The 17,018-nt window shown below is 39.3% G+C and overlaps 1 protein-coding gene across 1 annotated transcript in view; it reads right to left on the reverse strand.

Moving 5' to 3' along the window:
• The window catches only part of DPYD (dihydropyrimidine dehydrogenase), an 891,530-nt gene that overhangs the window by 26,711 nt on the left and 847,801 nt on the right, over positions 1 to 17,018 (reverse strand). The window contains exon 24 of the mRNA XM_040471061.1: positions 1,811 to 1,954. Within this exon, the coding sequence (XP_040326995.1) occupies positions 1,811 to 1,954 (144 nt within the window). The remainder of the gene's footprint in view (positions 1 to 1,810; positions 1,955 to 17,018) is intronic.

Here is a 17,018-nt window from a genome sequence, read left to right on the forward strand (position 1 = left end):
AGAAGAGAGACAGAAGTGGGACAATTCTCACTTAACCCCAAATCATATAATAATCATAGCCAAACACAGGGAGGGGGAAGCTTCTGAAGAGCTGAAGGATCTGGTCTTCTCTCTATCATCAGTGTCTAGTTCATTCTTTTAGTAGCACACAAATAATGCAAAGGAAACAGCTTAAGGAGTATATGGGGATATTCTGCTGTTAAATGTCCCAAGCATTCACTTTATTTGGAATTATGGTATTGAAGTGCTGGTAGAATTTGTGTTCGTGTACTTCTGTATTTCCTTTCAGAACTTTGAATCACCTAAATTTTGTAAGAGCGAGTGTAAACCCCACTGTGTTTGACATAGGACATATTTCTCTCTCTCTCTCTCTCTCTCTTTCTGAGGTAGAGGGAATTTTTAAGTGTTCCAATTCCCAGCTGACAACTAAAGATGAATTTCTGGGAGGTTCCCCTGAGAGGTCCTGAGAAAAAGCTTTCCAGCTGATGCCTCAAACAGAAAATGGAAATGTAGGAGTATATTGTCATTAAATATGGAAGAAAAGTTTCAGTAACTGAAGCCACATTCAGTGATGGTGATTTCAGAGGGAATGTGGTCCTGTAATTCCTATAACACTCCCTTTTCTTTCATTAAGACAATTTCATCTTGGGCAAGGTGGGCAGGAAGGAAGTAGGTGTGGTATGACAGGGCAATCTCTGTAGTGATGGACATCTTGTATCTGAACTGTGGTGGTTGAAAGAGGAATCTACACGTGTGGTGGAATTACACAGAAGTAAACACACTGATGCACACATACAGACATGCACACACAAATAAGGAATTTAAAAAATCTGAATAAGATCAGTAGATTGTATCTGTGTCATTATCCTGGTTGTGATACCCACAACATGTTACCATTGGGGAAACTGAGTAAAGGTTAAACAAGACCCTTCTGTATTATTTCTTATGACTATAGTATGTGAATCTGCCTCTCTCTCAAAATAAGAAGTTCAAAGCTACATTTTGTTCTTTCTGTCTAATCTTCTTCTCTGCTATGAATTCCTTGTGCTGCTCAAGATAAGGTCCAAAACTTGGGCAGTTTCTAAAAGGAAAACATACAAATACACCCACAATTCTACTTTAATGATAATTCTTGCTGTTACTCAGAAACTAATCTCTTGAGACCCCATTTGTACAGGCTTTCCAGAGATTGAACTAGACAAAATTTGTCCAAATTGATATTACATTGCATATTAATCATTCAGTTGTATTGTATGGCTAACATATCTCTTGGATTTAATTGTAGATGAAGATAATTTTATTTTATTTTATTTTATTTTATTTTTTAACGTTTATTTATTTTTGAGACAGAGAGAGACAGAGCATGAACGGGGGAGGGTCAGAGAGAGAGGGAGACACAGAATCTGAAACAGGCTCCAGGCTCTGAGTGGTCAGCACAGAGCCTGACGCGGGGCTCGAACTCACGGACTGTGAGATCCTGACCTGAGCCGAAGTCGGCCACTTAACCAACTGAGCCACCCAGGCGCCCCAGATGAAGATAATTTTAAAATGACTATAAGAAGACAAAGAATTCACCTTAATATTTCCTGGCCTATTTAATACATATAGAAATATCCATGAAACACGTATGTTATGACAGTACTCTAAAAAGTATACAATGTACAAACAAAAGAGGCTCTCCTATCACCATAGGTAGATTTTTGAAAACTTTCAGTGTATTTTTAAAAAAATAAGTGAAACATTTAAACAGCAAATAAACACCTTAGCTGTATTGTATATTTAATTAGTATATATGTAGCTTAATTTTTACCTTGATGGTAGGAATAGGCTTTCGGGGGATAAAAGGCTTTCTCTCAAGTGGCGGAAAAGCTGCATTTTGTTCTTTCTGTCTAATCTTGTTCTCTGCTATGATTTCCTTGCGCCGCTCAAGATAAGGTCCAAAACTTGGCAGTTTCTAAAAGGAATACATACAAATAAGAAAGCATATTAGCTCATGGAAGAGCAAAATGTGAGGATATTAACATATAAATATTATCAACAAACAAATATATGTTTGGAGATTGTTTCTTATATACTGTAACAAGGTCTTCATTTATTCAAGAATCACTAGTCTGGGTTTCAGATTCCATTAATTATTAAAAAGAACTCAAGAGCAGAACACCTCTACTAAGTATATATGTATTAAATATACAAATGTTAATTAAAATACATTGCTAAATGGAATAAAGTTCACAATGGTAAGCCAAATTCATTCACTTTAAACAATAGCTATTAGTTAGACCATTTGTTTGGTTCATATAGACAGAAGGTAAAACCTATTGATGCTTTTTTCCTCTTCATCAGGTTTTTAGCACAATATAGACACAGCCATAGTCCCTGACAAATGCTTTTGTCAATAGCAAAGGTACTTTGCCAAAGTTCTAATCTGTATCTCTATTTTATTGTGTTCAAATTCTTACTACATTCTCTTTAAAGGCTGTAACTAATGTTGATTGCAATTTACTGGAATAGCTGAAAAACAAAATGGTAAAAGTATTGATTTCTCCGTACAGAAAATAAATTTTATTTTGCATGAAGAGGGCAAAAATAGAAATGAAAAGCAGAGGAAATATCATAGTGCTTAAACAAACTCCATCAGTATTCAAAATCACATCATGGAGCTTTAAAATCTCAAGGTTATTCAACTGTACTTTACCAAGTTCATTTAGAAAGATACCTGGGTGTCATGAAAGAATGCTAAGTGGTTTCAAGTTAACACGAATATGCCCTCATACTATTCATTATCCCACAATTATTTCCTCTCCACTTTTGTCCTTCTCCTCTTCTAGAACCTTTGATCTTCACTTTTACTGACACATAATGCTGGTGATAGACACCACTGAATCCCAAATGTTCCATGTCTGCCTGTAACCTGGAATTGCTAGGTCTCTTTTCTAAGACTGTAAAAACACCCTTTCTCCTCTCTCTCTCTCTCTCTCTCTCTCTCTCTTACAAAATAAAGCCCATTTATCTAGCTGATGGAGGCTTGGGAAACTACAGCACTCCAAGGTCATCCTGATTTCTGACCAAGAAAATACTTTGGTGAAAATTCACACTTGTTTTGAAACACTGGCCTCCACTTGCCAGGTTGCATAATGCCCCTGGAAAATGAGTTCTCCAGTCCTTTAGAGATGTTAGTAGGATAGGTAAACTAAACTTAACCCATGTTTCAATTCAGCCAAACTGCCACTGAAAATTTATATTAGCAGAACATATTTATGTGGAAATATCTAAGATTGTTACTTCCATTATCAATTTGCTATAATTATGTCAACAAGTCAAGCAAATGGAAGTAATGCTATGAATGCCAAATTAATTTATATACAATTAAGCTAGAACTATATACTTCATCTCTATACCTCAATGCTTTCCTAAATTACAATATTTAATTATTTAATAAATATGAAATAATATGATGAAGGGACAGAATATACTGTATCTATTTTACCATAAAATATGTGATGCCATCTTGTTAGCACAAAATAAAAGAGGATAAATCCACAGCATTTATCACATACGTAAGCCCTTTTAATGTAGAAAAGATAATGCTTGTTTGAAATGTCCTCTTATGAAATAACCTTTTCCTGGGGCAGATGAGGTGTTAGGGATTATACTTGATGCCAAAGAAATGCCCCTGGGGTTCTGGTAACACCGCATAAGGTGGTAAACGCATGTCCACATGACATAGTTTTGTTGGTTTTTTTAAAGTATTTAATGTTTATTTATTTTTGAGGGAGGGGGAGAGAGAGAGAGACAAGTGCTAGTGGGGGAGAGGCAGATAGAGAGGGAGACACAGAACCTGAAGCAGGAACCAGGCTATGAGCTGTCCGCACAGAGCCGGATGTGAGGCTCGAATTCACAGACTGCAAGATCATGACCTGAGCTGAAGTCAGATGCCTAACCGACTGAGCCACCCAGGCACCCCACATGACATAGTTCTTGTTGGACTATCACTCTCTCCACACTTCTCTTACATACCAAGGGCACCGAAATCCTAATCTTGTATTCTTGAAGATTATCAAACATCCTTAAATGTTGAAACAAGTGACCTCTGTTTCTAGCAGGTCTCTTGTGGTGGCAAGCTCAATGAAACTTTGAACCATTATTCTGATTCCCTGATTGGGTCTTACCTTACTCAACCGAATCTAACTCCATCTAAGAGTTCTATACATGTTATTCAAAAGAAATAATTCCTGGAACCTTTTTGATCTATCTTCTTTTAACCATAAACCAGAGGAGATTTTTTTCTTCCATTTATATTATTCTTTATCCAAAGAGAGAGAAATAAAGTAGTTAACTTTAAACTGTGATACTTTCAAATTGTTCCAATGATGGTAATAAAAATAACAACAATAATAATATTTAAAAATCCCTTGGTGCTGAGCAGAATACAGCCTAAGTAAACATCTACCAGCATGATATTTTCTATAATTTTTTTTTTGCAGTGGTTGACCACATGTTCAAATTATGTTGCCTTTCTATAGCTAACAGGGCTATCATTATAACATTCTGTTCTTTTATAATTAGTCCTAAGGAGAGCCTCTCAATATAACATAAAGTTTCCTATAGGATTTTCTTTGTGTGTTAGTTAGAAGAATCAATGGAAAAGAAGGAAAACTGTTGCCAATTCTTTCTTTAAATTGAAAGCACACCCACACACGGTATCAGTGACGGCCCCCTCAACCTTCCACCATTCATCTCCAAGTCAAATTGGTCCATTTGTGTGTAGCTTCTCACTGCCATATGGAAATCCTAGAAATGAGGTGTAGTACCACCTTCCAAAACATCAAAGCTGCCATAGTGATTTTGCTTTCTGGAAATTAGTATGAGAAAGTTTAGCGCTTTTTACAAAAATTACTCTGTGATGTATTATGATGCCTCTACCATATCTGGGTACTGAGCATTTTAAGAGTTAAACTTTCTGAAAATACAAAAGATCCATTCTCTCCTGTACCAGATGACCACCTTTACATATTCTACATTTAGGCATACATTTCTGTTCTGATCTTGCCAAAAAAAAAAAAAACAAAAACAAAACAAAAAAAAAAAAAACCAAGTAAACAAAAACCAGCAAAAAGCAAAATAAAACTAAGAAATAGTGAAGGTGAATGCATAGTTGGCCGCTGTGTATGTGCGTAATCAGTGATGATTAATAAAGCATTTAGTTCAAATCTCTGCCTGAACATATAGTTAATTGATTTCCTATTGCAGGAGGAGAGGCAGCAGAGCCTGACAGAGCCAGCAGCAGGAGCTTTTCCTCTTCATTCATTATTTTCTTACAGAAAAAGTTGTAGCCCGCAGTAACCCAAAGTGAGAGGTTTTGAGCGTCATGCTATATTTCTTAAACAAAGAAAAAACTTCTTTAGGACTATCAAAAGCTGCTTTGTAACTGATGAACTGAACAAAGCTCAGAAATGGTATGATTGTTGTTTCAATACTTTCTCCAGGGATTCATCACTGATGAATTTGTTCTCACCAGAAAAGCTAAATCCTACTCATTTAAAGATAACAGTATCTCACATGAAAACTGTCTCTATCCAGATATAAAAAGCATTACATTGCCGATAGAAAAGTGACAACATAATGAATCAACAATGGTATCTTAAGCCAGCAAAGCTTTAAGGTAAAGAAGTCTATTTGGATTATAATTTATTCATGGATCAATCTAAAGGTAATTGAGCATATTATGAAGTAGAAAAGGGTTCTTGTTTCTAATAGAAGCAGGTACTGGTATCTTCCAGTTTAAATTGCGTAATTTTTATGAGAACGGCAGCAAGTTGGCTAATAGCACTGGTGGATAGTACTATAATGGATCAACTCTATTTTCCTAATCATAGTGTCTTATCTGATGGGAAACAATAACAGCACAGTAAGTAGTCACTTTGATATCCAAATGGTAATAAGTTAAAAGATAAAAGGATTTCAGGTTTACACTGGGCGCAATATACATATATATGTATATGTACATACACATATATATAAACACACACACCATATACTAAGTACAATATATATATCACACTCAGCATAAACCTGAAATCCAAATATATATGTGTATATACACATAATATATATAGTATATATGTAAAATTGTTTGTGCATGTGTGCAAATGTATACACTGATGGACCAAGAAATAAGTTAAATATAAAGGATATATGTTTCACAACTATCTAAGAATTGACTTTTTTTTTTTTTTTTACAAAAAACATGTTCACATATGACTTGGTTACACTATTATTTTTCATTTATTCAACAAATACAATATCAAATGCCAGCTCTGGACCAGGAACTGTCTTGTACTACATTAAAGGTTCAAGGTTCAATAATTTCCATATGTACACTCATCATTGTTATTAATTTCATAAGTACCTCTTGCCATTCATGACAGTCTAGTGTCATATTGAATTATATATTAAGTATTCCTGGTTATTGTAGTTATCTAAAGGAATGATATACCAAATGGTTTTTCGTGGAAAACCGTTTGATCTCAATCAAATGACCATTAATTGGAGAGAAAAAGGAAAATAAAACTTCAGAGTTAATCTTAAAAAAAACAAAACAAAACTCCAGAAGCCAATGGGATACTTTTTAGATACTTAAAATATGAAATTTGGTGAACAACTGCTGGGAGCATGGGTTCTCTGAGTATGTTTCTAAAATACCTTAATTTCAACCACTGTGAGCTCAGCATGATGCAAGATGGGAGACTAAGTGAGAGGTCTCTGTTTTGTTCTGTCTGAATTCAGCTACTTTTCTTCTTCCCTTCTCTCAATTACAAGAGTAAGCAATTACGTACATTTGACCCTGATTTCTATTTCAAAATTTGTTTTAGCATGGCTTAAAGTCAGAAACTCAGATTTTTCCCATGAGTAACTGGCATGTAATACTTAATCGCTGATATAACAGTAAACGATTTTTCATGATATTATCAAATGTGGACAGTGGAAAACAATAAGCAGGCAAAGAGAAAAGGACCATCTACATATTATCATAATACTACATGGTGCCCAATGATGTAAATGGGGACACTGGAGTTGGACATGCAAAGCATATGAAATTAATGAAGTATAACTATTAGTTTGATCTGATAAATTTAAGAGTGCAACTTTTGATAAACTATCTGATGTCTGAATCAGTCAAAAGCAACAATAGTTCATGCTTCTTAGCAAAAGAAGAAAGCCAACATTTGCATAGTGGTTAGAGAGCTGGTTTAGAAGTCAAATTTGCATTAAAATCACAGTTTTGGAGACTTGCGGAAGATGGCGCCGTAGGAGGACGCTGGGCTCACCGCGCGTCCTGCTGATCACTTAGATTCCACCTACACCTTCCTAAATAACCCAGAAAACCACCAGAGGATTAGCAGAACCGCTAATCGCCGGAGCCAAGCGCAGACAAGTGGCCCACGGAACAGGGTAGGAAGGGTGGCGAGGCGGTGCGCGCTCCATGGACTGGCGGGAGGGAGCCGGGGCGGAGGGGCGGCTCGCCGGCCAAGCAGAGCCCCCGAGTCTGGCTTGCAAAAAGCGGAGGGGCCTGACGGACTTTGTTCCGACAGCAAGCGCGACTTAGCGTCTCGGAGGTCATAAGTTAACAGCTCTGCTCAGAAAGCGGGAAGGCTGGAGGACAAAGGGAAGGAGAGCTGCTGAGCCCCCCGACGACAGAGCTCAGTTTGGAGGGGAACAAAAGCGCTCGCCAGCGCCATCTCCCCCGCCCATCCCCCAGCCAAAATCCCAAAGAGAACCAGTTCCTGCCAGGGAACTTGCTCGCTCCGCGCAAACACCCAACTCTGCGCTTCTGCGGAGCCAAACCTCCGGCAGCGGATCTGACTCCCTCCTGCTGCCACAGGGCCCCTCCTGAAGTGGATCACCTAAGGAGAAGCAAGCTAAGCCTGCCCCTCCTGCCCCTGTCCACCTTGCCTACCCACCCCAGCTAAGACGCCAGATCCCCAGCATCACAAGCCTGGCAGTGTGCAAGTAGCCCAGACAGGCCACCCCACCCCACAGTGAATCCCGCCCCTAGGAGAGGGGAAGAGAAGGCACACACCAGTCTGACTGTGGCCCCAGTGGTGGGCTGGGGGCAGACATCAGGTCTGACTGTGGCTCCGCCCACCAACTCCACTTATACACCACAGCACAGGGGAAGTGCCGTGCAGGTCCTCACCACGCCAGGGACTATCCAAAATGACCAAGCGGAAGAATTCCCCTCAGAAGAATCTCCAGGAAATAACAACAGCTAATGAGCTGATCAAAAAGGATTTAAATAATATAACAGAAAGTGAATTTAGAATAATAGTCATAAAATTAATCGCTGGGCTTGAAAACAGTATAGCTGACAGCAGAGAATCTCTTGCTACAGAGATCAAGGGACTAAGGAACAGTCACGAGGAGCTGAAAAACGCTTTAAACGAAATGCATAACAAAATGGAAACCACCACGGCTCGGATTGAAGAGGCAGAGGAGAGAATAGGTGAACTAGAAGATAAAGTTATGGAAAAAGAGGAAGCTGAGAAAAAGAGAGATAAAAAAATCCAGGAGTATGAGGGGAAAATTAGAGAACTAAGTGATACACTAAAAAGAAATAATATACGCATAATTGGTATCCCAGAGGAGGAAGAGAGAGGGAAAGGTGCTGAAGGGGTATTTGAAGAAATAATAGCTGAGACTTCCCTGAACTGGGGAAGGAAAAAGGCATTGAAATCCAAGAGGCACAGAGAACTCCCTTCAGACGTAACTTGAATCGATCTTCTGCACGACATATCATAGTGAAACTGGCAAAATACAAGGATAAAGAGAAAATTCTGAAAGCAGCAAGGGGTAAATGTGCCCTCACATATAAAGGGAGACCTATAAGACTCGTGACTGATCTCTCTTTTGAAACTTGGCAGGCCAGAAAGAATTGGCACGAGATTTTCAGTGTGCTAGACAGAAAAAAATATGCAGCCGAGAATCCTTTATCCAGCAAGTCTGTCATTTAGAATCGAAGGAGAGATAAAGGTCTTCCCACACAAACACAAACTGAAGGAATTTGTCACCACTAAACCAGCCCTCCAAGAGATCCTAAGGGGGACCCTGTGAGACAAAGTACCAGAGACATCACTACAAGCATAAAACATACAGACATCACAATGACTCTCAACCCATATCTTTCTAGAATAACACTGAATGTAAATGGATTAAGTGCGCCAACCAAAAGACATAGGGTATCAGAATGGATAAAAAACAAGACCCATCTATTTGCTGTCTACAAGAGACTCATTTTAGACCTGAGGACACCTTTAGATTGAGAGTGAGGGGATGGAGAACTATTTATCATGCTACTGGAAGCCAAAAGAAAGCTGGAGTAGCCATACTTATATCCGACAAACTAGACTTTAAATTAAAGGCTGTAACAAGAGATGAAGAAGGACATTATATAATAGTGACAGGGTCTATCCATCAGGAAGAGCTAACAATTATAAATGTCTATGCGCCGAATACCAGAGCGCCCAAATATATAAAACAATTACTCATCAACATAAGCAACCTTATTGAGAAGAATGTGGTAATTGCAGGGGACTTTAACACCCCACTTACAGAAATGGATAGATCATCTAGACACACGGTCAATAAAGAAACAAGGGCCCTGAATGAGACATTGGAACAGATGGACTTGACAGATATATTTAGAACTCTGCATCCCAAAGCAACAGAATATACTTTCTTCTCCAGTGCACATGGAACATTCTCCAAGATAGATCATATACTGGGTCACAAAACAGCCCTTCATAAGTTTACAAGAATTGAAATCATACCATGCATACCTTCAGACCACAATGCTATGAAGCTTGAAATCAACCACAGAAAAAAGTCTGGAAAACCTCCCAAAGCATGGAGGTTAAAGAACACCCTACTAACGAATGAGTGGGTCAACCAGGCAATTCGAGAAGAAATTAAAAAATATATGGAAACAAACGAAAATGAAAATACAACAATCCAAACGCTTTGGGACGCAGTGAAGGCAGTCCTGAGAGGAAAATACATTGCAATCCAGGCCTCTCAAGAAACAAGAAAAAGCCCAAATACAAAATCTAACAGCACACCTAAAGGAAATAGAAGCAGAACAGCAAAGTCAGCCTAAACCCAGCAGAAGAAGAGAAATAATAAAGATCAGAGCAGAAATAAACAATATAGAATCTAAAAAAACTGTAGAGCAGATCAACGAAACCAAGAGTTGGTTTTTTGAAAAAATAAACAAAATTGACAAACCTCTAGCCAGGCTTCTCAAAAAGAAAAGGGAGATTACCCGAATAGATAAAATCATGAATGAAAATGGAATGATTACAACCAATCCCTCAGAGATACAAACAATTATCAGGGAATACTATGAAAAATTATATGCCAACAAATTGGACAACCTGGAGGAAATGGACAAATTCCTGAACACCCACACTCTTCCAAAACTCAATCAGGAGGAAATAGAAAGCTTGAACAGACCCATCACCAGCGAAGAAATTGAATCGGTTATCAAAAATCTCCCAACAAATAAGAGTCCAGGACCAGATGGCTTCCCAGGGGAGTTCTACCAGACGTTTAAAGCAGAGATAATACCTATCCTTCTCAAGCTATTCCAAGAAATAGAAAGGGAAGGAAAACTTCCAGACTCATTCTATGAAGCCAGTATTACTTTGATTCCCAAACCAGACAGAGACCCAGTAAAAAAAGAGGACTACAGGCCAATATCCCTGATGAATATGGATGCCAAAATTCTCAATAAGATACTAGCAAATCGAATTCAACGGCATATAAAAAGAATTATTCACCATGATCAAGTGGGATTCATTCCTGGGATGCAGGGCTGGTTCAACATTCGCAAATCAATCAACGTGATACATCACATTAACAAAAAAAAAAAAAAAAGAGAAGAACCATATGATCCTGTCAATCGATGCAGAAAAGGCCTTCGACAAAATCCAGCGCCCTTTCTTAATAAAAACCCTTGAGAAAGTCGGGATAGAAGGAACATACTTAAAGATCATAAAAGCCATTTATGAAAAGCCCACAGCTAACATCATCCTCAACGGGGAAAAACTGAGAGCTTTTTCCCTGAGATCAGGAACACGACAGGGATGCCCACTCTCACCGCTGTTGTTTAACATAGTGCTGGAAGTTCTAGCATCAGCAATCAGACAACAAAAGGAAATCAAAGGCATCAAAATTGGCAAAGATGAAGTCAAGCTTTCGCTTTTTGCAGATGACATGATATTATACATGGAAAATCCGACAGACTCCACCAAAAGTCTGCTAGAACTGATACATGAATTCAGCAAAGTTGCAGGATACAAAATCAATGTACAGAAATCAGTTGCATTCTTATACACTAACAATGAAGCAACAGAAAGACAAATAAGGAAACTGATCCCATTCATAATTGCACCAAGAAGCATAAAATACCTAGGAATAAATCTAACCAAAGATGTAAAGGATCTGTATGCTGAAAACTATAGTAAGCTTATGAAGGTAATTGAAGAAGATTTAAAGAAATGGAAAGACATTCCCTGCTCATGGATTGGAAGAATAAATATTGTCAAAATGTCAATACTACCCAAAGCTATCTACACATTCAATGCAATCCCAATCAAAATTGCACCAGCATTCTTCTCGAAACTAGAACAAGCAATCCTAAAATTCATATGGAACCACAAAAGGCCCCGAATAGCCAAAGTAATTTTGAAGAAGAAGACCAAAGCAGGAGGCATCACAATCCCAGACTTTAGCCTCTACTACAAAGCTGTCATCATCAAGACAGCATGGTATTGGCACAAAAACAGACACATAGACCAATGGAATAGAATAGAAACCCCAGAACTAGACCCACAAACGTATGGCCAACTCATCTTTGACAAAGCAGGAAAGAACATCCAATGGAAAAAAGACAGTCTCTTTAACAAATGGTGCTGGGAGAACTGGACAGCAACATGCAGAAGGTTGAAACTAGACCACTTTCTCACACCATTCACAAAAATAAACTCAAAATGGATAAAGGACCTGAATGTGAGACAGGAAACCATCAAAACCTTAGAGGAGAAAGCAGGAAAAGACCTCTCTGACCTCAGCCGTAGCAATCTCTTCCTCGACACATCCCCAAAGGCAAGGGAATTAAAAGCAAAAGTGAATTACTGGGACCTTATGAAGATAAAAAGCTTCTGCACAGCAAAGGAAACAACCAACAAAACTAAAAGGCAACCAACGGAATGGGAAAAGATATTTGCAAATGACATATCGGACAAAGGGCTAGTATCCAAAATCTATAAAGAGCTCACCAAACTCCACACCCGAAAAGCAAATAACCCAGTGAAGAAATGGGCAGAAAACATGAATAGACACTTCTCTAAAGAAGACATCCGGATGGCCAACAGGCACATGAAAAGATGTTCAGCGTCGCTCCTTATCAGGGAAATACAAATCAAAACCACACTCAGGTATCACCTCACGCCAGTCAGAGTGGCCAAAATGAACAAATCAGGAGACTATAGATGCTGGAGAGGATGTGGAGAAACGGGAACCCTCTTGCACTGTTGGTAGGAATGCAAATTGGTGCAGCCTCTCTGGAAAGCAGTGTGGAGGTTCCTCAGAAAATTAAAAATAGACCTACCCTATGTCCCAGCAATAGCACTGCTAGGAATTTATCCAAGGGACACAGGAGTACTGATGCATAGGGGCACTTGTACCCCAATGTTCATAGCAGCACTCTCAACAATAGCCAAATTATGGAAAGAGCCTAAATGTCCATCAACTGATGAATGGATAAAGAAATTGTGGTTTATATACACTATGGAATACTATGTGGCAATGAGAAAAAATGAAATATGGCCTTTTGTAGCAACGTGGATGGAACTGGAGAGTGTGATGCTAAGTGAAATAAGCCATACAGAGAAAGACAGATACCATATGGTTTCACACCTATGTGGATCCTGAGAAACTTAACAGGAACCCATAGGGGAGGGGAAGGAAAAAAAAAGAGGTTAGAGTGGGAGAGAGCCAAAGCATAAGAGACTGTTGAGAACTGAGAACAAACTAAGGGTTGATGGGGGGTGGGAGGGAGGAGAGGGTGGGTGATGGGTATTGAGGAGGGCACCTTTTGGGATGAGCACTGGGTGTTGTATGGAAACCAATTTGACAATAAATTTCATATATAAAAAAATAAAAAAGTAAAATCACAGTTTTACACTTATTAGCTGTGTGACTATAAGCCAATTACTTAACCATTCTGCTACTAGCTTTCGTTATCAATGAAATGAGAATGACAGTATCTAACACACGATGTTGGTATAAGCATTAGATGGAATAACATTTGCAAAGTGCATGCCTACCAATTTATTCCCATAAGCCTTAACTGCTTATATTGCATTGCGTACCATGCTCTGTATTTCCCTGTTGGCTCATACATCCCCTCTGCTGGGGAAGCCCCTGCCAGTCTTTTTCATCGGGTAGAGGACTATTTGGCATTGTAGCCTCAGCTTGGGTTTCATAGCATCTAAGTATCTCCTTAATTGACTCGCTTCCCTACAGTGTTAGGGGCCCCTCACAGTGCTCCAGAATACTCTGGGCATTCTTTAACTTCTGCACCTGCTGCATTTTCTGCCTTATCGCTATTAGCCTATGCCTCCATCATCCCCGCTTGAGGTCCTAGAGAGTTAGTTTTTGATCCAGCACATAATAGGTGTAAAATATGTTTTGAAACTTAACCAATCAATGAATGAATATCTTGAATGTATTTTAACAATTCTGCTGGTTATTTGAAATGTCAGACAACCTGAAACAATTACTTTCAGAAAGAAATTATATAAACAGGTCCATTTAATATTAAAATTATATGAAGTAAAACATACCTTACTTATTCAACAGCTGTGATTCATAAATTCAAAGACATTTATAAAGTGCCAGCCAGACTTTGAAAGGTATTTATAAAAGACAATCTGTGACCTTAAAGAACCTATAGTTAATAACAATCACAGTACCCTGAGACAAGGGCTGAGGCAGAGGGGACACAGGATGCTAGATGTGCAATGACAGTGTGTACCTAACCCAGGCTGATGGGTCAGAGCTTTTCTAGAAGAGGTGACATCTGAGCTAAATTTTGAAGGATACGTTGGCAAATGGTGAAGATGGAGGTGTGACGGTCAGGAAGGGGGAAGAGAACCCTCCAGGTGGGAGAAACACCAGAGGGAGAAGGGTCCCACTTTGGAAGAGGTCTTGGAGAGCCAGCCGACTGCTAACCCTGTGCTCTCTGTTTAGTAAGATACAGGAGAGTGAGGAGTTTCCTCTGTGAAGGGGAAGCAGAGCACATTTTGTTGTGAGGAGATAACATCAGAATGTATGTTAGGGAGAATGTCAATCAAGAGAAGAAAATCTAACATTAATGGAATGCTAACAAAGGATGAAGGAGGTAAGACCTGCTTTTGGCCACAGAGTGCAGGTGGTGGGGCCACAGAGACAAGTAGGAGGTGCTTCTTTTTAAAAGCAGTTTATGGCCTTGAGAGGAAGACTGACTCGTGGTCTTTGAAAGTGAGGTGAGAAAATTATTATTTTCTGCTGAAATATTTAAATGATGCCTATCAGCTTCCTCTAAAGAAACAAACTTCACTGTTTAAAGTGGTAAGTTAATTTTTTTTAATGTTTATTCATTTTTGAGAGAGAGACGGACAGAGAGGAAGCAGGGGAGGGGCAGAGAGAGAGGGAGACACAGAATCTGAAGCAGGCTCCAGGCTCTGAGCTGTTAGCAGAGAGCCTGATGTGGGACTCAAACCCACAAACTGCAAGATCATGACCTGAGCCGAAGTTGGACACTTAGCTGCTTCATTGACTGAGCCACCTGGCGCCCCAAAGCGGTAACTTTTAAAATAGTACCTTTAGCTTGGAGCTTGGGAGATTATGCCCTGTGGCATGATTTAGGAGAAACAAAAACAAAGAGATGGCCAAACCAATATGCAGGAGGAATGCAGAATTCTGAAGCAGGGGTAGAAGAGAGATAAGGGAGAGGGTGGGGGGAAAGAGAAAAAGAGAAGGAAGAGGGAGGGACAGAAAGGAAGCAGAGCCTGATGGTATGAGGGCTGGAGGACTTTTATAAAGAGGAAGAGCTAATATTCAATGTCAAGCTGTCTGTGTTGCTGCAATTGAAATCCTCCTCTCCGACCCTTAAAACTTACATAAGTCTCCTACATACTTATATGACTTAGAGAGAAATTTGGAAGAAAATCAGCAAAATAGGCTTGAGTTTCATGGTTGGGTTGGCATATAGCTCAAAGAATAGGAACCAACAAGAAGTAAGATTGAGGGAGATGCAGAATTCAATGAGAGGGGAAATTTATAGCCGGAAGTGACCTAGAGAACATAATCTCCAGGGATTTTGTAGCAATTTCCAGAAGGACGGGACTGAGTGATTTCAGCTTACATCTGGGTTCTCTAGGTAGTTTTAAGGGAGAATACAATAAGTAGAGAAACAGATGCGCAAACAGGTTGATGTAACCCTGATCCAAATGAGCAATTAATTCCAGCTAAGAGATTAAGGAAGACTTTCTAGTGAAGGAGGAATTTAAACTGTGATGAAAGATTATAACAGGAAGAAATAGTATGTGGTGCTGGAAAGAGATGAGAAAGATAAATGAATGGATGAGTAAAGGCATGAAAGTTGAAAAAAAAACACAGGATGAACTCATTCTTATAAAGCTAAAATATGGCATGTAACTGGGGGAGTAGCCGTGGATACAGCTGGGAAATTTTTTTTTTTCAATATATGAAATTTATTGTCAAATTGGTTTCCATACAACACCCAGTGCTCATCCCAAAAGGTGCCCTCCTCAATACCCATCACTCACCCTCCCCCCTCCCTCCCACCCCCCATCAACCCTCAGTTTTGTTCTCAGTTTCTAAGAGTCTCTTTAGCTTTGGCTCTCTCCCACTCTAACCTCTTTTTTTTTTTCCCTTCCCCTCCCCCATGGGTTTCTGTTAAGTTTCTCAGGATGCACATAAGAGTGAAAACATATGGTATCTGTCTTTCTCTGTATGGCTTATTTCACTCAGCATCACACTCTCCAGTTCCATCCACGTTGCTAAAAAGGGCCATATTTCATTCTTTCTCATTGCCATGTAGTACTCCATTGTGTATATAAACCACAATTTCTTTATCCATTCATCAGTTGATGGACATTTAGGCTCTTTCCACAATTTGGCTATTGTTGAGAGTGCTACAGCTGGGAAATCTATGGAGGGCCCTGAATTCTGGGCACAGCAGTTTGGATTTTTGTTCCTTAGGGTGTAGGGAAACACCGGATCTTTGACAATATGTGTAGATCCCTATGGTAGCAGAATGTAGATCCCTATGGTGGTTTACGGGAGGGTACTTGTGGTAGAAAGAAGATAATGATCCAGAAGGTTGAGAGATGGGATTCTGGTAGAAGCCGGAAAGTGAATAGATGATCTATAATTTTTTTTGTTTTGTTTTGTTATAAGAGTCTATGGCACTCTGGAAAATAAAGAACAAATAATGACCATGAACCCCGACCCCAACAGTCCAACACCGATCTTCACTCCCACAATGCCCTCTGACTGCTTCAGCCCTACTCTGACAGTGACTTCTGCCCGAAACCACCCAGCTGTCATTCTTTATGACACAGAACACTTCTCTAACAGACCTCTTTCTCTCTACCTCTTTGCAGCTCTTCTTTCTGCAAATGACCCCTCCACTCTCATCATCCCTTGCTCAGTCAGAATCTCAAACACTTTCAGAATCACATAAGGACTTGTGTTAACTGGTGGCTGCATAAGCTGTGAGCTGCAAAAGAGTTACTTCTCAGTCAAAATGACCATGAAATAATGTTGGTGGGAAACTGGGCAAGGGTTAAATAGTCACTCTGCAGGATGCTTGCTTGTATTCTGTAGAAATGAAGTGGGGAGAAACCTTGGGGAAAATCAACTTCCTCAACAACAGCTGTAATGAGAGGTGA

This window comes from Herpailurus yagouaroundi, unplaced genomic scaffold, assembly GCF_014898765.1.
Source record: "Herpailurus yagouaroundi ecotype Mexico unplaced genomic scaffold, PumYag 77, whole genome shotgun sequence".
In the NCBI taxonomy this organism is placed as follows: Eukaryota; Metazoa; Chordata; class Mammalia; order Carnivora; family Felidae; genus Herpailurus; species Herpailurus yagouaroundi.